Source organism: Schistocerca gregaria, chromosome 6 (genome assembly GCF_023897955.1).
Source record: "Schistocerca gregaria isolate iqSchGreg1 chromosome 6, iqSchGreg1.2, whole genome shotgun sequence".
In the NCBI taxonomy this organism is placed as follows: domain Eukaryota; kingdom Metazoa; phylum Arthropoda; class Insecta; order Orthoptera; family Acrididae; genus Schistocerca; species Schistocerca gregaria.
This window is the reverse complement of record NC_064925.1, coordinates 312,708,059-312,733,606: the sequence shown is the minus strand read 5'-3', so window position 1 is coordinate 312,733,606 and position 25,548 is coordinate 312,708,059. Positions and strand designations below refer to the sequence as shown.

At 37.1% G+C, this 25,548-nt stretch overlaps 1 protein-coding gene across 3 annotated transcripts in view; it reads right to left on the bottom strand.

Annotated features, from left to right (window-relative positions):
* LOC126278552 (mannosylglucosyl-3-phosphoglycerate phosphatase) overlaps positions 1-25,548 on the bottom strand; it is a 207,180-nt gene that overhangs the window by 138,642 nt on the left and 42,990 nt on the right. For all 3 annotated transcript variants that reach the window (XM_049978739.1, XM_049978740.1, XM_049978741.1), the window contains 2 exons: positions 20,795-20,943; positions 7,597-7,713 (listed from right to left, as the gene is read on the bottom strand). In XM_049978739.1, the coding sequence (XP_049834696.1) occupies positions 7,597-7,713; positions 20,795-20,943 (266 nt within the window). The remainder of the gene's footprint in view (positions 1-7,596; positions 7,714-20,794; positions 20,944-25,548) is intronic.

The following is a 25,548-nucleotide window of genomic DNA, read 5'->3' as shown; positions in this document are numbered from 1 at the left end:
TTGTGTATCTTAAGGGGTCAGAAAAAGTTGTTAGCTGATGCTTTATCCAAGTTGCCAGTAGGAGCAGATCAGGAAATGTTTGATTAAGAGGAAGAAAAGGAATTTAAAATAAGATACATGAAGGGAATCTAAGATGAAAAGCTCATAAAGACACTTTGCAATAACATCAGGAGGGGACAAAATAACGATCCTAATTGGAAATTGGTTAAGGACTGTTTAGGCAAAAGAGGGTATGGTAAACTTGACAGATGCTATAAGATCTTTAAGGGAACACTGTTTAGAAGAACAGATGTGGACTCTGACAATTGGAAGCTGTGTTGGCCAGAGTGTGAGGCAGACAAGTTAATAAAGTACACCAATGAGAGTTATGGTCACTGTGGAATACATAAACGTGTAAAAAAGTTACAAGAAAATATCTACTTTTATAACATGGTAAAGAAGGTGAGGAACGAAATATCAACATGCGACAAATGTCAAAGAGTAAAAATAAGCAACAGAACATGTCAGGGAGAAATGCAGAACATTATTCCAGATAAGCCATTAGATTTAGTAGCTGTAGACTTTTATGGTCCTTTACCTAAAAGCAAAGGTGGCCATTGTTTTATATTTGTCATGGTTGATGTATTTTCCAAACTAATTAAACTTTATCCCGTTCGAAAAGCTACAAGTAAAGAGATCATTACCTAGATTGAGAGAGATTACTTCAAGAGTGTAGGGAAACCTAAAGCCGTACTATCTGATAATGGTTCACAATTTGTTTCAAAAAATTGGAAACCATTCATGGAAAAAACTAACACAAAACACATCTTGATATCTGTGTACAACCCATCTTCAAACCCAGCAAAAAGGTACATGAGAGAAATAGGGAGACTTTGTAGGACGTATTGTAGTCACAAACACCCTAGTTAGTCTGGCCACGTAAACAACTTCGAGGATATCATGAACAGCTTGAAGCATAACTCTACTGGGTTTTCACCAAATGAAATTATATTTCATCTCAGACCAGCAAATCTTATTTCTGAATTAATACACTTTCCACAATGTAGCTTAATTTCAATGAAAGAATGTGAAAAGATTGTAAAGAAAACCATGAAGAAACTAGGTGAAGCCAGAAAAAACAGACATGATAGGAAAATAAAGGCTACCACATTCAGTGTAGGTGACCATGTCTTAGTGATATCCCATGAACGATCAAAGTTACTAACAGCAGAACTCGAGAAGTTCTTTGATATTTACATTGGGCCATTTGAGATTATTGAGAACCCCCACCAAAATGCGTACCGATTTAGTATATCCCAAGTCGAGAAAGCTGTTTGGTCTTAGAAATGTTGTTTCTTTGAAATCTTATATTGAGAAAAGAGCAAACTGAGCCTACAAACATGCCTTTATCTGGAAAGAATTTTACTGGAAAAAAAAAAAATGCTGTGAGATAGTCACAGGAACAAATTGCAGTCACCATACTATGCCATGTAATATATCTCATCCAAAACGATGTTGTATCTAGACTGATTGTCACTTAATTCCATTATAAGATTAGATTTCATGATTCCTAGGTGCTTGTTTAAGTAATTGTACAGTATTTAATGAATTGCAAAATATGTAAACTTGATAAATAAGGGATTTTATTTCACTGATGATGCTAGAAGACAAGACATGTCACCCACCCCCCACAGTTTGAGAATAGCAAAACTCATATTTTTGAAATCTTGTTCATTCAATTAAATAGACTATAATGCTTATAAAAATGTTCTATAGTTTATAGACTATATTTTCTTGTATATGCAAGTGTGGTTCTGTTTTACATCATGCTCACCATGATAACTGTTTTTATTCAGCTGTGTTTATAACCCAACACAGATACTTTATGTTGGCTTATTTTGCCCCTTAATTTTCATATCACATAATGTACAAGGCTCATGAGAGAATAGTGTTGTTGAATTGAAATACTTTTGCAACCTCACTGACGATATAGGAGTTAGTACTATGTTTTAACTTTAGTATTATTTTATAGTAAATTTCTGGGCAACAAACCGATGTGTGTGTTTATGTAATTTATGTTCTGAGACAAAGGAGGAAGTCAACAGTTGATGAAAGAATAAACAGTTTACTACAGTTGTGATAAAAAGTTGTATACAAGCCAAGACAATGATGCAATTTCTGTATCGGATTGACAAGTGGACCAGGGTACACTTGTAAGTCTTGTTGGGCTGTTGTAATGTAATTAAATGATGGAGATAAAGATTAACTCATATGAAAAGTACGATGCCTACAGTAAAGAGTTAAGATAACTTCAGTATGTTGCCATAAAATATGTTTAATTTATTTAATTATGAATATTTTCTTTGATGATAAATAATGGATTCGTTTGAGATGTTAAATGTTGTATATTTATATGTATTTATTTCAGAAAGGTGGAAGGAGTATATGGAGGGTCTGTACAAAAGCGATGTACTTGAGGACAATATTATGGAAATGGAAGAGGATGTAGATGAAGATGAAATGGGAGATACGATACTGTGTGAAGAGTTTGACAGAGCACTGAAAGACTTGAGTCGAAACAAGGCCTCCGGAGTAGACAACATTCCATTGGAACTACTGACGGCCTTGGGAGAGCCAGTCCTGTCAAAACTCTACCATCTGGTGAGCAAGATGTGTGAAACAGGCGAAATACCCTCAGACTTGAAGAAGAATATAATAATTCCAATCCCAAAGAAAGCAGGTGTTGACAGATGTAAAAATTACCGAACTATCAGTTTAATAAGCCATTCTTTACAGACGAATGGAAAAACTAGTCGAAGCCGACCTCGGGGAAGATCAGTTTGGATTCCATAGAAATACTGGAACACGTGAGGCAATACTGACCTTACGACTTACCTTAGAAGAAAGATTAAAGAAAGGCAAACCTACGTTTCTAGCATTTGTAGACTTAGAGAAAGCTCTTGACAATATTGACTGGAATACTCTCTTTCAAATTCTAAAGGCAGAAGGGGTAAAATACAGGGAGCGAAAGGTTATTTACAATTTGTACAGAAATCAGATGGCAGTTATAAGAGTCGAGGGACATGAAAGGGAAGCAGTGGTTGGGAAGGGAGTAAGACAGGGTTGTAGCCTATCCCCGATGTTATTCAATCTGTATATTGATCAAGCAGTAAAGTAAACAAAAGAAAAATTTGGAGTAGGTATTAAAATGCATGGAGAAGAAATAAAAACTTTGAGGTTCGCCGATGACATTGTAATTCTGTCAGAGACAGCAAAGGACTTGGAAGAGCAGTTGAATGGAATGGACAGTGTCTTGGAAGGAGGATATAAGATGAACATCAACAAAAGCAAAACGAGGATAATGGAATGTAGTCGAATTAAGTCGGGTGATGCTGAGGGAATTAGATTAGGAAATGAGACACTTAAAGTAGTAAAGGAGTTTTGCTATTTGGGGAGCAAAATAACTGATGATGGTCGAAGTAGAGAGGATATAAAATGTAAACTGGCTATGGCAAGGAAAGCGTTTCTGAAGAAGAGAAATTTGTTAACATCGAGTATAAACTTAAGTGTCAGGAAGTCATTTCTGAAAGTATTTGTATGGAGTGTAGCCATGTATGGAAGTGAAACATGGACGATAAATAGTTTGGACAAGAAGAGAATAGAAGCTTTCGAAATGTGGTGCTACAGAAGAATGCTGAAGATTAGATGGGTAGATCACATAACTAATGAGGAGGTATTGAATAGGATTGGGGAGAAGAGAAATTTGTGGCACAACTTGACCAGAAGAAGGGATCGGTTGGTAGGACATGTTCTGAGGCATCAAGGGATCACCAATTTAGTATTAGAGGGCAGCATGGAGGATAAAAATCACAGAGGAAGACCAAGAGATGAATACACTAAGCAGATTCAGAAGGATGTAGGTTGCAGTAGGTACTGGGAGATGAAGAAGCTTGTACAGGATAGAGTAGCATGGAGAGCTGCATCAAACCAGTCTCAGGACTGAAGACAACAACAACAACAACAACAACAACAACAGCAACAGCAACATATGTATCTTTGGAGTTTATTAAGGTTAGTAGACCAAAGAATCTGGAATGCAGGAATGTCTGCAACTTCCGGGCACATGTTGGCTTGCCCGCCACTTCTTTGTCAGGATTGAAGGGAGATGGACATGTTTATGTGACCAGTACAGTATAATGCATTTAGAGTATCAATGTTCATAGTGAAAATGTTTTAGTTACCAAACAAAAAGTACGAATAAATATAATTTTTAGCTCAAAGTATTTCCGATCCGGTAGTGTTTATTTCAAACAAGAAGAAAACCCAGGCCATGCTAGTTGGAGTAATTATTTTGCAGACAAAACTTCGAAAACCCCTAGACAAACGAGATCTGCAGTGTGTAATCTTTCAGCAGCTACTAATAAATAAGTCTTGCTGAAATTGTGCTGGAACTACTCGTATTATTCTCAATTACAAACACATGGTGCGAATGTGCTCCTAGCACAATATATTGCGTAAGGTTCCACAATCATTCAGTTATCTAGAAATGAGATAGGTAACAACCAATACAATCCTTCCTGAAGACATTCTGCATGTTAGAATTTAACAATTGTTGTTCCGTCATCACAGTGCAGAGAAAATTCCGTTGACATTTCAGGTACTTAACAAGTCAATGGAGGCAAGTGCATTTTCCCAGTGCATAAAGTTTAATACAGTACTGAATGGGCACGAGTGTCCACTGTTGCATGAACAAGAAAAGTAAGCTGGCAGTCCAGCAGATTTTGGTATCTACAGGCAGAAATAAGTACATCATCTGATTTTAACAATATTGTTCCATGGTCAACTGAGGCAACAGAATAGCCCAATTGCTCACCAATTGTTGTACACCGTGATTCAGAAGAGATAAAAACTGATGTTAATGCAAGTTCTGAACTTGGAAACATTTTAGATAAGATTTTCACCCATAATTTTGGGGGAAAATAACAAACAAACAGGGTCAGATAATGAGGATTAGAACATGAATGATCTTTTCTGGCAATTAGTTTCAAGGTTAATTGCTTTCCTAACATTGTAATTACATGGTATACATTTTGTCATTAATTTTCCTGGGATTTTTCTTTAGTCACTCACAATGATTCACATGCCAAAGCTACAGTTACGTTGAACATACACGCAAAAGAAATGTTTTGTCTTTGTGCACTGCACACAGCAATTCACTTCTGTCACTTCTATTTAACATTAGCAAAAGTCTGTACAGAATATTTTGTGAAAGTGAATAATTATTTTTTCCCAACAGAAGAAAGGATGTATGCTGGCATATTGTGGCACTCAGCATTTATGGTGAATAGTGCTTAATTCTGTGGCCGATAAGTAACGAAAATGGATGCTGCCATGTCGATATTAACACAAATACTGCCCATACCACTGCAAGAAATAACCTCCAGACGTAGCACCACGCCACAAATATAACTATGCAACTTCTGCGTGCCATCTGAAAATGACTCTGAAAAGCCTCAAAGACTCGTTAATGGTAATAAACAGGTATTTCATAAATGACTGGTTGCAGTTATCTGAATTTATGTTCAATTATACAGGAACTCACTTTTACTTCTCTGTAGTTAAACTGCCATACTTTGCATTTTCACATTTACATTTTTTATCTCTTAATGCAAAGGCTGACATAAATGATGATATTATCCTGTGAAAACCAATCAGCTTCAGAGAAAGTGCCAGTGAAAGATGAGAATGATTCACTTGAGAAGGCAAAAAAATCATCAGTCAGTTGTTTCGACATATTTTATTTTCAGAAAATTTTCCCTGCAACAGCACTCACCTGCTTGAAGGTGTATAAGGCACACTAAAAGTAGACTTAACATCTTTGTGTGTGCATTCTAGATGAAGGAACATCTACTATGTATCTGTGGGACACAGTGCTGACAAGAAAATTTCTTGCTTACTGGAGAAGTTCCTGAAAACATTACCTATTGGTTTGAAGTACGTTGCAGCCTTTAATGACAACTGTGGTAGGCAAAACAAAAGCCAACTTGTGATAAGCTCTGGCTGTGGGTCATGTACAGAACAGGGATTGTAATAGTTAGCTATAAGTACTTCTTCAGTGGACATTGTTCTGATTAATGCGATCAACATTTTGGTATCATCAAAAAAACTAAATTTCACAATCAGCATGAAGTTTATGTCCCAGAACATTGGCAGCAGGCTGTTGCTAAGTCTTACAAAAAGCTTACTGTCATAAGAATGGAAAAAGCAGACTTCGAAACACCATCAATGTCATGTATGCAGGCAAGAGCAATGTACTGGCTGCTTAATACACCACATTGTGTGTTACTGGTTATAAATTGTACATAAGTAAGTCATATTATGTATCTTCAATATGTATTCATATCCAGTAATGGTACAAATGGATTGGGACCAGAAATAGGTCTTTTTTTATGATGACATTTCACTCAGACATGTCAGATATATTGTAAAATTACAATGTGCACTTCTCCTTGTGATATCTGGCACATCCAACAATGAAAATAGTGCTCAAAGTATGCCATTTTTAAACTTAAAAGGCTGTAATTTGACATGACAGCTGTAAGTCAAGCTTTTCACTATGGGATTCGTCAATGGATTGGCTACTAGATTGTATATAATCACCAAGGCTAATAATCAAGACTTACTATTAATTACATTTGTTATTGTAATCAGTAACATTTGAACTCAGTCCTTCTCACAATAAGGATATGTTCTAATTGCATATATTGTGCACATATACAAGGTGTTTGAAAAAGGACTCCCTAGTTTTAATGTGTCCTAGAATCTGTACAAAATGACATACGCTATTCTAGTTTGTGGTATTTGATTCATCAACTCTCCAAGTTTGTATCCACTAGAGTTGGTAGGTTTGCTCGACCTAGAGATGGTGCGAGTGCTGTTTTTTTGGCTCGTGAAAACTGAGTCAGTTATAACAGTGCAATATAATTTTTGATGACAGTATGGTGGTGAACCACCTATAGCAAAAACTATCCGTCATTGGCTAAAGTCTTTCAAGGAAACTGGTAGTTTTTTAAAAGCAAAATTACCAGGTAGACCACGAACTTCTGAAGGTGTTGTTGAACAGATCCGTGTTTCATGTGTTCAGAGACCAAAGTAGTTATTGGCCAGACATAGTCTACAATTAGGAGTGCCTAAAGGTACTGTGTATGATGATGTGCATAAAAGACTTAAGTTGCGTACCTACAAATTGGCCACCGTAAAGCCCAGACATAACCGCACTGGACTTTTTCTTTTGGGGCCACATAGAAAATGTTGTGTACAGTGGAAAGATCAGAGACATCAATCATTTATGGGAAAGAATCATCATGATGGTTTGGACAGTTACATGTCGGTGAATATGTGGCGAGAAGGGGAATATTGTCTTGATGTGCACAAGGCAACAAATGGATCCCACACTGAAGTCTACTAACACTAAACAAAACTTGAAGGAATACTCTTTCAAGATATGTACTCACTGATGTAATTTTTCATTAATTTTCCAGTTAAATCTATACTTAAAACAAGGGAGTTCTTTTTCACATACACCCTGTATGTATTAATGGTTTCAGAAATAAATACCTCCTGCTTCAGCTGAGCTCCTAATTTCTTCCCTGCTTCCACAAAATCAAGGAATGTTACTTCTTCTGGGTTTATAGTTGCAAGTGTGTCCAGCCACTCCTTTTCCACAAGACCAACCTGCAAAATAAATACCAAATCAAGTCATATTTATTCACCCATGTGGCAGCTATCAATGTAGCAATCTGGTGCCTGACATGTCACATATTAGTTTTTTCTCATTTGTACCTGTATTGTAAGAGATTAGTGTGGTTTACATATTGCTCTTGCACATATGACACACACACACACACACACACACACACACACACACACACCATCACAGTCAATGAAAAAAACACACAAAAAAAACCTTTGGATTTTCTAGAACATAATGTTCTTTTAGAACTAACATAGTCTTGGTTTCCATTTTGAATATTAAATTATTTTCCAGAGCAGCGATGAAAGAATCTATCCATATGATATACGAAGCCTGTTCCTAATTCACAGAGAGATAATTTAATACCTTAAAGAATTCAATTACAGTAAACCCTTGCTACTTCAGAACTAACAATAATACTGATGGCGAAGTGAAATGCATCCTTACTATACTGGATATCACACACATCAATTTCATTTATGAAAAATGTTGAATACATCCTCTTTCTTCCCATTTGCTTCACTTGTGGCCAATAATGAGTAATGAATGGTTTTCTTCATTGCCAAAAACAATGGCAGAGACAATATTGGTGAACAGGTCTCCACAAAAATGAAAGCTTATTATGAGGTGCATTCAATAAGTAATCCAAAACATTTCATTTTTTCTCACCCAATTCATGGGTGCTTGCAGAATATCTATTAGACCTGGCAGTGAACAAAACCACGGTGAGCTGTTAGGCAAGGCATCTGTCATCATCGCAATAAGGTTGCACAAACCTGTCTGGTCTCTCGCATTCTGGCCAGCCACATGCAGCAGTGACACCTGCAATGTTAGAATATGTGGACACACTCATTTAGAGTCATTGATGGATCACAATTAAACACCTCACTGCTCAACTGGATGTCTCTTTTGGTAGTGCTGACACACTCATCCACCAGTTGGGGTACACAAAGGTGTGTACCAACTGGGTCCCTTGCCACCTAACAGAAGACCACCTCTACATAGTTGCTTGCATGTAACTAGGCTGATCATTACACTTTTTGTCATACACTGTCAAAGGCAATGAAACATGGGTTCATCACTTTGAACTGCAACAAAAGCAGTAATCCGTGGAGTAGCATCACATCATATGTCCTCTGAAGAAAAACTTCAAAGCCCATCCCCAGCTGGTAAAGCTATGGCGACAGTCTTCTGGGATTCTGAAGGGGTTATTCCGTTCGATGTCCTCCATCGTGGTGCAATGGTCTACTCTTAAGTTTGCTGTGCTACCCTCATGAAATGACTTAACCTTGTTCGACACCACCAAAATGCAAATCAGCTTCTCCTTCTCTGTGACAACACAAGGCCCCACACCAATCTGTACACTCAAGAGGAGGAGCTCACACAACTTCATACACACTACAGCAGAGATCTCACACCTTCCAGCGTCCATCCATTTAGCCCAATGAAAGGTGCACTCTGCAGGAAGCAATACATGGACGATAGGGAGGTCATTGATGCAGCAAGACATTGGCTCCCTGACATCATCCAGTAAAGTTGTACCATGTGGGCATACAGGCCCTCCCAGTAATGTGGCATAGGACCGTCACACTACATGGAGATTATGTTGAAAAATAGGGTTTAGTAGCCAAAACAGCAGGGAATAATATGGTGTATTGAAAATCTGAATAAAACCAATCTGCTTTCACAAAAAAATTGCTGCATTACTTACTGACTGTCCTTCATATCAAGAGTGCCATTTTCAACTAGATCAGCAAATGGAATAAAGTTATTGGTTTTGAACAAATAGAAGATTCACATTTCCAGAATGTATTTGCAGCTACAACCATAAAGAACATTCATGACTGAAGTCAACGATATTGATGGATGAACACGTATTAGAGAAATGTTTGAAATGGTGAAAATAAGGGAAAATTTGGATACATTTATCAATTTTATTGAGATTAATATAATCTTATGTTGAAAGAGGTGCAGCAAGAAGTGACAAAAGAACAGTGCACAAGAGTGCCTCACAAAATCAGGCCATTATCAACAGATGTTGGCATTATGAAGAAGGTATCAGGATTCATCAGACCATACAACACTCTGCCATTGTGCCAACGTCCAGTCCCAGCCCATTTCAGTCATAGTTGCCAATGTCATGATGATAACATTGGGGCATGCACGGGTCTTCAGCTGCGGAGGCCCATCATTAGGAGTGTTCAGTGCACTATGTGTTCAGACACACTTATACTCTGCCCAGCATTAAAGTCTGATCTTAGTTCCACCACAGTTTGCTGCCTATCCTGTTTTACCAGTCTGCCCAGCCTACAATGTGCAATATTTGTAATGAGGGGTGGCCATCCAGTCCCATGATGTATGGACGTGGTTTCATCTTGGTTTCACTACATGTTAAAGATACTCACCACAGCACTCCTTGAACAACTGACAAATCATGCAGATTCCAAAATGCTTGTGCCAAGCCTCTGGGTCTTCACAAGCAGCTCTTGGTCAAACTCAGATAGATTACATGTCTCCCCCATTCTACACATGGACAGCACATTCACTGATACTACATAAACTGTGCATGTGTCTGACTAACAATCATTCATCAGGTGACACTGCTATTGCCTGGATGGGTTTATATTGACAGTAGGTCAGTGGTCTTAGTGTTCTGGCTGATCAGTGTAAATTTCCCATAAAATGTAGGCTTTCATTTTATAGGAAATATCAGGGTGTAATCAAGCCAAAATTGAATTATTTTTTAAAAGCTATGTATTTTAATTTTTTTTTTTTTTTACAAAACAACCTTATCCCCTTCACAATACTCTCCATTCCAACTAATACATTTGTCCCACTAGTGCTTCCATTGTTCAAAACTTTTTTGCAGTCCTCTTTACACATGGCTGACAACTCCTCCCTCATTTTTTTCTTGACTTTCAATGTTATCATACCGGTGTCCTTTCATGCCTCTTTTCATGAGTGCAAATCAGAAAAAAGTTGCACAGAGTCAGGCAAGGTGAGTAAGGTGCATGGGACAGTGGAACCATGCCATTTTTAACTAAAATGGCTGTGTGTGCAGGTGCGTTGTTGGGGTGGAAGAACCAGTCTCCTGCCTGCCACAAATCAGGTCTTTTTTTGACAAACACTGCTGCACAATCTTCTTAAAACTTTCAAATAAACAGTTTGATTGATGGTCTGACCTCGGGGAACAAACTGTGAATGAACTAAACCCTTGGCATCAAAAAGGCAAATCATCATTGTTTTGATGTTAGAAATGATATTTGGGAGGGAGGGGGGGGGGGAGGGGGGGCAGGGTTACGATGGCTTCACTATTGCTTTGTTTCTGGGTTGTAACCATAGCATCATGACTCAGCACCAGTAATTACCAATGACAGAAAATCTGGATCAGCTTCAAGCTGTTGTTTCAATGCAAGACATGTTTCAACTTGACATTCCTTTTGATTGTCAGTCAGAACCTGAGGAATACCAGGTTGTATACATGGACAAGGGAAAAAAATTCCTGGATTTTTCCCAGATTTCCCGGTTGAAAATACACTTTTTTCGTGTTAAGTGACAGTATGTTTTTCCTCGGCACTGTAAAACTTAATCAATTCTTTGAATGTTTATGGTTTCATACACCGACGTAGAATTTCCTGGCACTTTAGAAAATAAAACTCGGTGGGGGGGAACATGTTTTGGAAAGATCTTTGATGTGCAGAAACATGTACGCTGCATTTTTCCATGTTACAAAGGTATAAATTCGAATTCCACCAAACACCGAATGTTACTTTCTGAAGCATAGAAATCGAGATTGCGACGCAGTTTTGTAAGCCAGTCATAGCTCATGTCATGTGATCTCACCAGCTGATGGCAGCACAGGACATGTGATGTAGTCAGCCAATAGCAATATCACTCTTAAGTAGTGCGAACACACAAATAAGAAAAGTTAATGATTTAAGTTAATATACATAGCGTTGCTACAAGAAAAACAAAGCTTTCACATATAATATTGGTCCCGATGATTAATAAGTTGCAGGAGAAGCTAAGCTTCCACATATAAGGATCTTTTTTGCATGTTTTACACTTTAAGATACATCACACAAATGCGCCAGTAAATTTTTTAATAACGACGTAAATGTCTGATCTTCCGGGCTCGAAATTTTTATAAATGGTCGTCCTCAAAGAGTTGATTTTTAAATGAGAGTTAAACACTCTGTGATTTAAGAAATTCATCATAAATTCTTGCACATAGTTTATCTTGTGTAAAAGGCAATTTACTTTGAAAGTAACACTTTTCAAACCACTATTCGCAATATTTTACCAGTCAAAACCACAAAAATTTAACTGAAAACTAAAACAATGAAAAATTCCCGGAATTTAAAAAAATTCCCGGGTTTTTCTTGGTTTTCTCCTGGATGAAAAAATTCCCAGATCTCCCGGTTGTCCCAGGTCGTATACACCCTGCACATTTGGCAGCAACCCTTTTCATTCCCAAATCTTCCATTAAAATTTGCTCAACCAAGCTCCAAGATAACCCACTAATCTCTGACAGCTGATCAATTGTCTGTTGATGGTCAGTGAGCACAAGCTCTCGAAATTTTTTCAATGTTTTTGTCAGTTCAAGCAGTTGATGGAGTCCATAACGAGGTTTGTCATCAATAGATTTTAATAGTGTAAACCACTCGTACACTTGATTTTTGCCCATTGCATCATCTAAGTAAGCTGCTTTCAACATTAAAAAAAATTCAGCAGCATTTTTACCAACTAGAAAACAAAATTTCACAGCTGTACATTGTTCACTTAAAGTTGCCATAATAAAAAATGGCACAAGAACAAAACAGCACTAGCAAAAACAATCACAGCAGATGAACAGGACAAGCCAGGTCGACAACACAGGCAAAACTGAACTGCCAATGAATTGCGCTATAGACACCTAGCGGTGGAACGTGTTCTACACAAGCTCCACCCACAAAAATGTTATTCTGGTTTTTTTTTTTTTTTTTTTACCCCTCTCATTTAGTAATGTATATGTGCAGTAGTGTATATATCAGGATTTTTAATGAACATTTGAATATGTATTGTAACTTTAATTCGTTTAATCCTATTGTTCATTATTGTAATATCATTACATAAGTTACTTTTAAACTGAATATATTTTACACTATTTCACATAATATTACTGTTCATACAGTTTTTATTTCATCATGATGCGCACAGAATGTTGTATTTTATCTTCAGATAACTATTTTAAAAAACATTTCTGTAATTCGATCTTTCGATAATAAGGGCTAAAACCCGTCCCAATTAGTTTGAATTAGTGGGGTTTCACCATATTATCAACTACAAAACATACATTTGCCCCATATTATGTTTCTCAGATTAACAATGTTACAGCAACACTTCAGGAAGATGTTAAATCCCAGGAAAAATCACAAAGCACTATATACCAGCTGGACACAGTTATCCCTGTCACAGTTCACAATTTTAAAATCACTACAAACATCTTTCATAAACTAACACACAAGAATTATATGACATTTTGTTATTTATAAATAATGGCTCTTACAAGCTGATCAATAACATTGTTTTTTCTGTACACAGAAAACTGCTTAAAATTGCTACAAGTCACTTACCATTTATAATGACTAGGTAAAGTTAAGTTTTGTTACATAAAAGACCTCTAATATATCTCACACATTTTTCTCCAACAGACATTAGTTCACTAATGCTATTTTAAAGAACACAGACCCCTTCATGATGCAAAGTGGTGTGTCAAGGCCTTATGCTTACCCAGCTAGCAACCAACTACTCAGATGGGTTATGCAGGCATGGACCTCACAGGGAACAAATTGGAAATTTATGGTAAGGTCTTATGAGACCAAACTGCTGCAGACATCGGTCCCTAAGCTTACACACTACTTAATCTAACTTAAGCGAAAGACAACACACACACCCATGCCCAAGGGAGGACTCGAACCTCCGATGGGGGAGCCGCGTGGACCATGACAAGACACCTCACACTGCGCGGCAACCCCACATGGCGCAGGGAGCAGTTCTTCAAACAGACAAGGTTGTAATTTCCAGCCATACTGAATAGTAATCAACTGTGACTGTTTCAAAAATACAAAAAGGTTATCAAATACCATTCCAAGTCACACTCTTGAGCTACAAGTGACTGGTAGCAACATTTGAAAACCTTTACAGGTATGGATGTGCTCCATCTGGCAACAAGGCCAGATGTCAATGGCCCCACAGACCTTTTCTCCTCTATGTGACACATAAATGAAAGTCATACCTCCAATGTCCTGATGCCAAGGCAGTATTTAGGTCAGTGCCTAGGCTACACTTGAGAGTTCGCTCTGAGTGATTTTCTTGGGCCAGGTACTGACTGCAAAAGCTTTTCCACAGTCAGGATCTCACTCGCGTGTCACCAATAAGGTGCTAAAAATGTCATCCATGTCAACCTTCATCTTCAGAAGTGGCTATATATGGACCTATACCATTTGGAGCCACTACACTAAAGAGAAATGGCCTCTGACACCAGCAATTGGAAATTGTAATGTTTGTCTTTGTTCTTCATCAACAATACTCTGGCCTTAAACTTTTGCTCATCTTCAGGGGACTTTAACTTTTACATGCCCCTTTCAGACTTCAGTTGTTGCACACTTAGTGAATGGACATTGGATTTTGGAACTTCTAGTGTACTGTACCGTTTTCAAGTCTTTAGACTACAGGAATTATTACTGTTCTTTCAATATTCAAGAAATTACTTGTGTTCAGTTACTGTGTTCCAAACTAACTCCTGTTAGGAATAATTGGTTATCTGCATTACAATAAACTTCATATTCATTTTTATACCTGGGTGTTTTTTCTGGGCCACCCTCGGTTGACATTCCAAAAACATTAGCTAACAAAGGTAGTGAAACTTACATGTATAAAGCATCAATGTATACAGACATGCACACATTGTGACACAAATGCAGGAATTTGGAACTTAATCAGAATGAAAGGAAAGGTCAGGATGAGTCTGGATTAATCAGGAATTATTTATCTATTATCAAATAACGCAAAATAAAAGTTCAAGCAGAAATGCCGAATTCAAGTTTCAAAACGTTCCTTTACAAGGAGGATCCAGGGCTGTCCCAATTTAATTATTACAAAACGGCAATGATAATTTATATAGATATTATTGTCATCCATGAAAAACCCAATTTGTACTTTTTTCACCTGTGTTCCTGAAAACCATGGACCAAAGCAATTGGATGGATGCATTATTTTTCTGACTTCTGGACAGAATTTGGTTCAATTTGACACCAAAATGTACGGTAACATTGGGACATCAAACAAAATTGCCAACTGGTTTAAGAATTTCTTGGTGAAGAAAATTCAGCATGGCATAACGACAACAGAAAAGACTTAGCTAAGAGAAGCATGTTGGGCCATTTATTGTTCATGTTGTATATTAATAATGTGGCAAATAATATTAACAGAACATTTTCTTCTTTTTTATAATGGATTACTGTCTGAGAAAAAGTTGTTCAAATATCCTATCAGATCTTGATAAGATTTCAAAGTTTTCAAATATCCTATCAGATCTTGATAAGATTTCAAAGTTTTGTAAATTATAGATTGCAGCAATCAGTCGCCCTTTTTAAATTTTATTGTGCAGATCTAGATTTCGGCTGGAAGCTAGCCATTCTCAATGCCCTATTATTTTTTCTCCATGCATGTAATTCCCTGTTGGTTGGGCTCCATCCACAGTTCACTGAATACTACTCAATATTCAATGAACTGTGGATGAAGCCCGGCCAACAGGGAATTACATACATTGAGCAAAAATAATAGGGCTAGCTTCTAGCCGAAGTCTACATCAGCACAATAAAATTTAAAAAGGATGACTAATCGCTGAGTGCAACAGCTTTCTGAATGGAAGGTAACCTGATGTAGATTTCAAAGTGTTATGCAGATTGGCAACTTGCTCTGACTGTTGAAAAATATGCACTTCATACAACATACAGGACTAAAATATCAATGAGTCTCATTTGAAATAAGTCAATTCATAAAATACCTATGTTTAACAATTTGTGAGAATATGAAATAGAATTACCACATAGGCTCAACCTATAGGCTCTAGAAAGGAAACAGATTACAAAATACACATGAAGCCTATCCTAGAATATTCCTGAAATGCATGCAACCCAACCAAAGTGGACTGACAGTAGGTATTAAACATATACAAAAAAGGACAGCATAAATGGGTACAGGTCGCCCAATTCATGCAAGTGTCTCTTTAGAAATGATAAAAGTTGGAAATTATAAAATGATATGGAGACAGAATGGCTGGCCAGTACTTAACTACAGTAATTAAATTCCAGTAATGTTGAAACACGCCCACAAAATTAACCATTGTTTCCTTCATCAAGGGGGAGGGGAATCAGATGAGGAAGATAAAAAATATGGGGCAGGACACTGTAGAACGAGAGAGATAACCACCTATTGAGGGGATGAAAACTGGCAGATGTAAAAACCCAGATCATCATCTATCTGCTGAAAGCCCATTTACAATGTTTCGAGAACTGGTATGAAGCAAGTAATCTAGGAATATAGTATAGCTCCCTTCTTGTCACTGCTGCAGGGATCACAGAAAATTGCCAGCCGCTGTAGCTGAGCGGTTCTAGGCACTTCAGTCCGGAACCGCACTGCTGCTACAATTGCATGTTCGAATCCTGCCTTGGGCATGGATGTGCATGACGTCCTTAGGTTATTTAGGTTTAAATAGTTCTAAGTCTAGGGAACCATACGTCCCTTAGTGCTTAGAGTCATTTGAACCATTTGATCACAGAAACAAGATGAGACAAATTACAGCACACACATGGATATTTACGCTATCATTCTTCTTGCATCCATATGCAGTTGCAATGGGAAGAAATCCTAATATACTGTAGCCTTTACCATGCTACAGATTAGCTGGCTGTTTTCAGGGAGTTCCTTGCGGGGTGGGGGAGGGGCTCTGTATGTAAAAAAACAGTATTCCATTTGAGTCCATAGACGTATCACGACACTGCACTGAACAGATATTTGAAAGCTGTGCAGCATTAGTTGAATTTAGTGAAACTAAACTTCTAATTGCTGTTGTTTATAGGTCCCCTAACTCTGACTTCAGAGCATTTTTGCTTAAGCTAGAGAGGGTTCTTGATTCACTTTGTAGGAAGTACAAGAAAGTAGTTATATGTGGTGACTTCAATATTAATTTTGTACATGATTGTGCAAGAAAAAGGATGTTGGTAGATCTCCTAAATTCATATGATCTGATGTAACCTGTGTTTTTTCCAACTAGGGTGCAGGGGAACAGTAGCACAGTCATAGACAATATTTTTATTCATTCTTCATTACTAGATGGGCATTCTGTTAGTAAAAGGATGAATGGCCTTTCAGACTATGATGCACAAATTTTAACACTAAAAGGTTTTTGTACTCAAACCAATGTAGTATTTAATTACAAACTACGTAGGAAAGTTAATCCAACAGCAATAGAGAACTTTTCAAAACTTGTCAAGGAACAAGAGTGGCAAGATGTTTATAGTGCCGATAATGTAGATGATAAATACAATGCTTTCCATAACACATATCTCATGCCCTTTGAGAGTTGCTTTCCATTAGAACATTCTAAACGGGGTACTAGCACAAATGGACAGCCTGGTTGGCTGACTAGTGGGATAAGGATATCATGTAGAACAAAGCGGGAATTATATCAAAATGTTAGCAGTAGTCACAATCAAGCTACAGTAGCCCATTACAATCAGTATTGTAAGGTGCTTAAAAATGTTATTAACAAGGCAAAAAGTATGTGATATGCAAACAGAATAGCTAATTCACAGGATAAAATTAAAGCCATACGGTCAGTTGTGAAGGAAGTGTCTGGTCAGCAGCACAAGGTTGATGATATAAAGTCATTTCGCAGCAATAATATTTCTGTTACTGATAAATCAGATATATGTAGAGTATTTAACAACCATTTTCTGAGCATTGCTGGTGAATAAATAAAAATTTAGTTTCTACAAGAAATCATTTAAATTTCTTAGCAAATGCCTTTCCGAGACAAGAGGGAGATTGAGTCAATAATTAAATCACTGAAGACTAAGGACTCTCATGGTTATGATGGAGTGTCTAGTAGAATATTAAAGTATTGTGCTGCAGATGTTAGCCCTGTATTTAGCCATATTTGTAACTTTTCCTTTAGGGACGGTCAGTTTCCTGAGCGATTAAAGTACTCAGTAGTAAAGCCGCTTTATAAAAAGGGAGAAAGGGATAATGTAGATAATTTTAGACCTATTTCTATACCATCAGTGTTTGCAAAAGTTATCGAAAAGGTTGTGTATGTAAGGTTAATTGATCATTTTACATCACACGATTTGCAATCAAATGTACAGTTCGGCTTTAGAAGTCGTTTGACAAATGAAAATGCTATATTTTCTTTTCTTTGTGAAGTATTGGATGGTCTAAACAAAAAGTTTCAAATGCTTGGCGTATTTTTTGATTTAACAAAGGCATTTGTCTTTGTTGATCTCACAATATTGCTCCAGAAGTTGGACCATTACGGAATAAGGGGAGTAGCTCACAATTGGTTCACCTCTTACTTTAACAACAGGCAGCAAAAGGACATTATTCACAATGTTGATAACAGCTGTGATGTGGGATCTGAGTGGGGGACTGTCAAGTGGGGGGTGCCCCAGGGATCAGTGTTGGGGCCGCTCCTGTTCCTTATTTATATAAATGATATGCCCTCTAGTATTATGGGTAACTCTAAAATATTTCTGTTTGCTGATGACACTAGCTTGGTAGTAAAGGATGTTGTGTGCAACATTGACTCGGTTTCAAGTAGTGCAGTACATGACCTCAGTTCAAGGCTTGTAGAAAATAAACTAACGTTAAATCACAGTAAGACTCAGTTTTTACAGTTTTTAACACACAATTCAACAAAACCTGACGTTTTAATCTCACAGAATGGGCATATGATTAATTAAACTGAACAGTTCAAATTCCTAGATGTACAGATAGATAGTAAGCTGTTGTGGAAAGCACACATTCAGGATCTTGTTCAAAGACTTAATACTGCCATTTTCTCTATTCAAACGATATCGAAAGTGAGTGATACTTCGACACGTAAATTAGTCTACTTTGCTTATTTTCATTCACTTATGGTGTATGGTATTATGTTTTGGGATAACTCTTCCCATTCTAGAAGGATATTTTTGGCTCAGAAACGGGCGGTTCGGGCAATAAGTGGTGTGAGTTCACGAACCTCTTCTCGACCTCTGTTTACAAGTCTGGGTATTTTGACATTGGCCTCTCAATATGTATATTCCTTGTTGTTGTTTCTTGTTACCAATATTAGTTTATTTCGAACAATAAGCAACTTTCACTCGGTTAATACTCAGCAGAAATCAAACGTCCATTTGGATCGGACTTCCTTAACTCTTGTGCAAAAAAGTGTGCAGTATACTGCTGCATCCATTTTCAATAAGCTGCCACTTGAATTCAAAAATCTTAGCATTAATCCACGCGCTTTCAAATCGAAACTTAAGAGTTTCCTCATGGGTCACTCCTATTCTGTCGAGGAGTTCCTTGAAAAATTAAGCTGATTCTCATTGTATTGCTGATACTGTTTGCTTAAACTTATGGACTGATTTTCTTTCAGGTTCATGAACATTTATTTTTATCTGTTATTACTTTTATGCTGTAAGTTCATGTACTGACACGTTCCATGACCTTGGAGATCTGCTCCTCAATTTGGTCCTACGAAACTTGACATGTAAATAAATAAATAAATTAATTAATTAAAGGGGAAGTATTGTCTATGATGCACTTCACAGTGGCTTACAGCATGTGGATGTCAATGAAGATGAGTACCATATTATCAGTTACTATTACACTATTTTGATGACATGATGTCCCAACTTCTTTTCCTTCCGTTTCCTCTATCCATCTTCTACTCCTTCCCCTCTCTCTATTCTTCCCCTCCTTTTTTCCCTCTGAGTTCATCCCCTCCTCACCCTCTCTGAGTGCAACTCCTTCTCCTCCCTCTTTCTGCTCAGCCACACCCATCTGCTCATATAGCTCCTGGGATGCATTCCAGTATTACCCACATGATACACCTGTTATGCAAAGCAGTGTAGGTGTCATGGATTACCAATCCTTTTCACACTCACCCAAGACAGTGAGTAGCACATATACCAAATTTGGTTGAAATTGATCTTGTAGTTTCTGAGATGCGGAAAACACACACACACACACACACACACACACACACACACACACACACACACACACACACACATCTTCATTTTTCTCTGCACTGAAGTAATTTACATAAATGAATTGTATGGCATCAAGCTTAAAATTATTTAATCTAAAAACTAACAAAAAATATCAAATTTATTATAAATCTGCAAAATAAATTATTTGATAAGCACTAACAGCACCACAAAATTGTTTGCTCAAAAATTTAAAAGAAAGAAAAATTACTAGCATTTTTGCTACTCTTAACAACCACAAAAGAATAACTATGCTGTGTAATTAACTGAAATATCAAAGAAGGCATTTGGCATGCCTAGATGATGTCAGCAAAGGAATTTGAAGGAAGGCAACATTAGGATTTAATGACTCGTTGATGCCAAGGTCACTACAGACAAACCACGAGCTCGGCTCGAGGAAGGATGGGAAAAGATAGTTGTCACATCTTTTTCAAAGGAACCATTCAGGTATTTGCCTGAAACGATAAAAGGAAACTATAGATAACACAAATCTAGGAAAAAATGTGAAGTGCCATCCTCCCAATTGTGAGTTCAGGGCCTTAATCACTCAACCAACTTGCTCTGTACAAAAACTTGAGATTGCAGCAGAAAACCCAAGATCTATTTTTGAAGCAAGCATCTGAACATTGTATATACTACAGTACCTGCACCAGTAATCAAACAAAACAATAGTAGCATAAAAACTGTGTCATTGAAAATCATCTGCATTGTGGAGTGACAGATAGTTGAAAAAAAACAAAAGTTTGATGTATGAGGTCATACTCACAAGTCCTATTCTCTTCCCATTCCAGTCAACAACATATGTTATTCGGCCATCTCCCAAAGGCCTCCCAGTCTCTTGATCAATAACATTTGACATCAGCCATGGAAAAGTAGTCTGATTCACCAATTCACCAAGAACTTCTAGTCCAAAATCTGAAAGTAGTACAGTTTTGTCATTTATTTTCACTTCAGAATAACAATAAACCACAAAAAATGGAAACACATTGACTGTAGCAAAATGTATAAGCAGCAAAAACTGTATTTTACTGCTTTTTTTTTTTTTGTTACAACAGAATTCACACAAAAACTCCATCAATTGATCCATGGATGACTCTTGATCTACCCTCACAGCTTTGCTTCTGCCAGTATGACTCCTACTTTCTAAATTTTCCAGAAATTCTCCAGTATACCTTGTGAAGAAAATGTTCTTGTGGGGTAATAGCTTAGCCAGTGCATAGGGGATTGCTTCCAGAAGGAATTTTCATTTTGTGATGGAATGTGTGCTGATCCTGTAAAGTTTGGAAAAGGGGAGGGAGATGTCATGGCAGATGAAAAGCTGTGAGAGCAGCTCATGAGTCGTATCTGGGTAGCTCACTTGGCAGGGCACTATACCATAAAAGCCAAAAGTTCTTCATTCAAATCCTTGTCCAGCACACAGTTTCAATCTATCAGGAAGTTTCATATCAGTCCACTCTCCACTGCAGAATGAAAATTCGTGATAGACAAATTTATACATTACAGCATCTGTGTAGCCCCAGGTCTTTTGACACCATTTGTTTATGTAAAAGTTTTAAAATTATTCTCCAGTAATAAAATATTATTTCTCTTTGGAAATACCACCCAGAATTGTTTTCTAAAGATGAAGCTGCCATGAAAAATACTTTTACAGCAGTACAAAAATGTCCATTCTTTCTACAACAGTACTTTAGGTTTTATATGAACAATCATTGCCAGTTTATATCACTGTGGTGCTGTCATCAGGAGTATGAATGTAAGTTGTCTCTCAGAGGTCATTCTTTATCTGGTATTCCTTATCTGTGGGAGAATAATCCAACACATTGGGAATACAGTTTAATGATGGCAGGAAGAAATAGTGTCAAAGAATTAAAAAATGCTATGACAATGAATATTGCGGTTGCTTCATGACAGTTATCCTGTGGTAACTTTTCAGTAACTCTCCCTGCAAACTCAGGAAGCCATAATGATCAGTGAGTGGTGCTTTGTAGATCTTATGTACACTGGACATTAGAATAATGGCAGCTTTTTACTCTTTTTCTCCATGAGATGCCTGTCCACCACAAACTGGCTTGTGGCAGGCTAGCTTGAGTGACTTGCTGAGACTTGTAGCATCTCTGTCACCTGTCAGTGTCTTTGGGCTGGAGGAGAAGAGTCAGTTGCACTGAAATGTCGGTATACCATTATGCAGAGTATGCACACAGCCATCACAGTAACTTACACCTGTATCTCGTTGGAAGTGACTGAGGAGATCAACTGATATACATTTGCTGTGGATAATAATGAGCTATTTATTCTCTTTCTTATTATATTCAGTTGTATGTATTGTTGTTTATTAATCACCATCAGCTAGGAAAAAATGTGTTTTGCAGTTGCATGACATGTCAATGGTCATCATGTATGCCAGATGATGTTGACTTAAATGCTTTACCATCTATAGCAATAACAAATAACATTAAATAAAGCTGCGCGAGGGGCATATCACACTAGGAAGACTAAATAGTGTGTATAGTGCACATTTAGCTTGAGAACATCATGTTGTGATAGTTGTAGTTATCAGTCCAAAACCTGATGTAAAGCAGCCCACCCCCTCCACCCCACCCCCTCCCTCCTCCTCCAACTCACACTTCCCTCCATTGCTACATAACTGTTCCTTGAGGCCTCTGGTTATGTTCTATCAAAGAATCCCTTCCTTTAATCTAGTTGTGCCATTATGTTCTATTCTGCACAACTTGATTCAGCACATCTTGAATAGTTAATATAACCATCTAAACTACAATACTCTTCTGTGATATATTTCAGAACTTCTGTTCCCTTCTTGTTTGTATTGTTTCACTTCCAAGCAATGCTACTATCTAAATACATTCCTGCAAAAAAATATTTCCTAACAAATTTATACCTGAAGGTAATATATTTCATGTTTTCAGGAAGCTGTTATTGTAACTACTAGCCTACATTTTATATCTCTGGTATCAGGCTCTGTGGAAGTTGGATGTCCCCCAGAAGAAATGGAGGATTGATAGAGACATAGTATTGCCACAAAACTGCACTTGCTTAGTGAGCGTGCCGTCCACATGAATATGCTGGCCAACAGTGCTCCTCACGGCTGGTATAAATATGGCTGTCCAGCAAACCATCAGTCAGTTCTATACTTCATCTGATATTGTCAATTACTGTCAATGATGTATTACAGACTACATGATGACAACCTCACTTGACACTTGATTCTTCTCTCTGGTTGTGTTTTGGATTGTCTCTCTCTTTGTTCTTGACATGCTGATATCGCTTTGATGAAGGTTTTCGCTTTGCATCACATTGTTGCACAGGTTGCTTTCGGCTTTTCCTAGTCCATGTCTCATCACCATCAGCCAGTTGTCTTTCACTCAACCACCACTAGGTATTGTGTTGTCTTCCATAGGTGGTCCTTCTGCCATGCGGCTTCACCTGTATCTCTCTTGGGTTCTGAAGCATGTGCTGATATTCATGTAGTCAAGAGTATAAAAATATTGCCTTTAGTTTTGCCATTCTCTGTTATTTTGCTGCCCAAATAGAAAACTTTGTTTCAGCATCTCATTTCCTTAACTAATTCCCTCAGATTTAATTCAACTGTACTCCATTACCCTTGTTTTACTTTTATTTATGTTTGTCGTATAATCTCAATCCAAGACACTATCCATTCCTTTCAACTGGTCTCCCATGTCCTTTGACACCTCTGATATCACTTGTACACTGTCAATGGCAAACTTAACAGTTTTTATTTCTTCTCCTTGAACCTGAATTCCTTTCCTAAATTTCTTGTTCAATGTGGGGTGCAGGTGGGGGAGGTGGGTACAGCTATGTCTCATTTCCCTCTCAACAACTGCCTCCTTTTCGTGTCCTGCAAGTCTTAGAAATGTTAATCTGGTTTATGTGAAAGTGGTAGATAATCTTTCACTCCCAGTATTTTATCACAGATAAATCCAGAATTTTGAAGAAAGTATTCAGGTTGTAATGAGACATCATCCTCCAGCATTACCTTTCCTCAACAGTAGTTGTTGATACTAATGTTGTTATTATTATTATTATTCTTTTTTTAAATTTTGCACAGGTCAATATTATCTCAGTTGCTTTTATGAAATCTTTCACATAATTTTATACACAGTATGTTATATTTCAAGCTAAAATTTATGAAAAGGAATTACTTTATAAAACATTTCAGTTTCAATGTTATAATCGATAACTAATAGTTCTGAAAGTACAGTTAAAATTATCTTTTTTAGAAACATTTGAAATTGCAAATAACTTGCACACTTAAAATTTCTGTTATTAATTATGCAATCCTGTACTGTTTACTGTGTTTGTTTCTGGATTCATTTATGAAATAATAATTGAAATTAATAATGTAACAAAAACTGGCAGGAATTCATTTGTTAAGTAAAATTGTAAGCCCTTTGGAATATTGTTATTTTCGCAGAGTCTAAGAGTCATAAGCTTGCTTCTGATGTGATCAGATGTATCTTTGTGCGAACAATGTAATTTTGGCTTTGTTAATGTGAGAAATCAGAATACAGTACGATATACTAAAATGTGATAAAATCAGTGGAAATATATTTACGTAAAAAATTCTGCGACAACAATCTTCCAATTTATTTATTTCACACCAACTGTGTGGACCTAATACATATTCAGCTTCAAGAATCAGCCCCCTAGACAAGAAGAACTGGAGCCATCTCAACATGACAAGCTAAGTAAACTTGAAAGTTTACTGTAATCTTCTTACTTTGCTTATTAATTACTTTGACTGGTATTGTTTAATGTGGACAATACAAGGAAGAAGAAAGGAGGGGGGAGATTACAAGACAATATTGTCAAAAGCTACAAAAACTAAAATTGTAGGTTTGCCTTTCTTCAAATTATCTTAGAAGATAGGTTGTGGGGCTAGTATTGCTTCACATACACCTGTTTTCCCCAGATACTGTTGTTCTCCCTGTCTGTAGATAATTTATGTTAGTATTTTATAACAACTTATTAAACTGATGGTTCAGTTATACTAAAACCATTCAGTAACTGCTCTCTTCAATTATTTCATTCTTCTCGAAGTCCGTGAGCATTTCGCCTATCTCATACTTCTACATACCAAATGGAAGTCTTTTATGGTTGGATCTCCAAAGGATCACAATAATTCCAAAAGAATGTCATCTATTCCAAGTGCTTTGTTTTGCTTTCTTATTGTCAAATTGCTCTAATAGTAATTACATTGAAATTCTTTTGGTTATATAGCCCTTCTGTTTATTTCCTCTATCTTTCAGCATTCTCTACTTTGCTTAGTACTGGCTTGTCATCTGACCACCTAATGTTCATGAAGCTGCTTCTCTTAAGATTTCTTTAGTTTTCCTACAGGCAGCATATACCTATCCTACAGTCATGCATGCTTCTTCACCCCTGCACTTCTCCCCTAGCCATTCCAACATTTTTAGCTGTCGATATATCATTTCACTAGTTACATTTGGTGGATTTTTATATTTTTTCCTTTCATTAATCCAA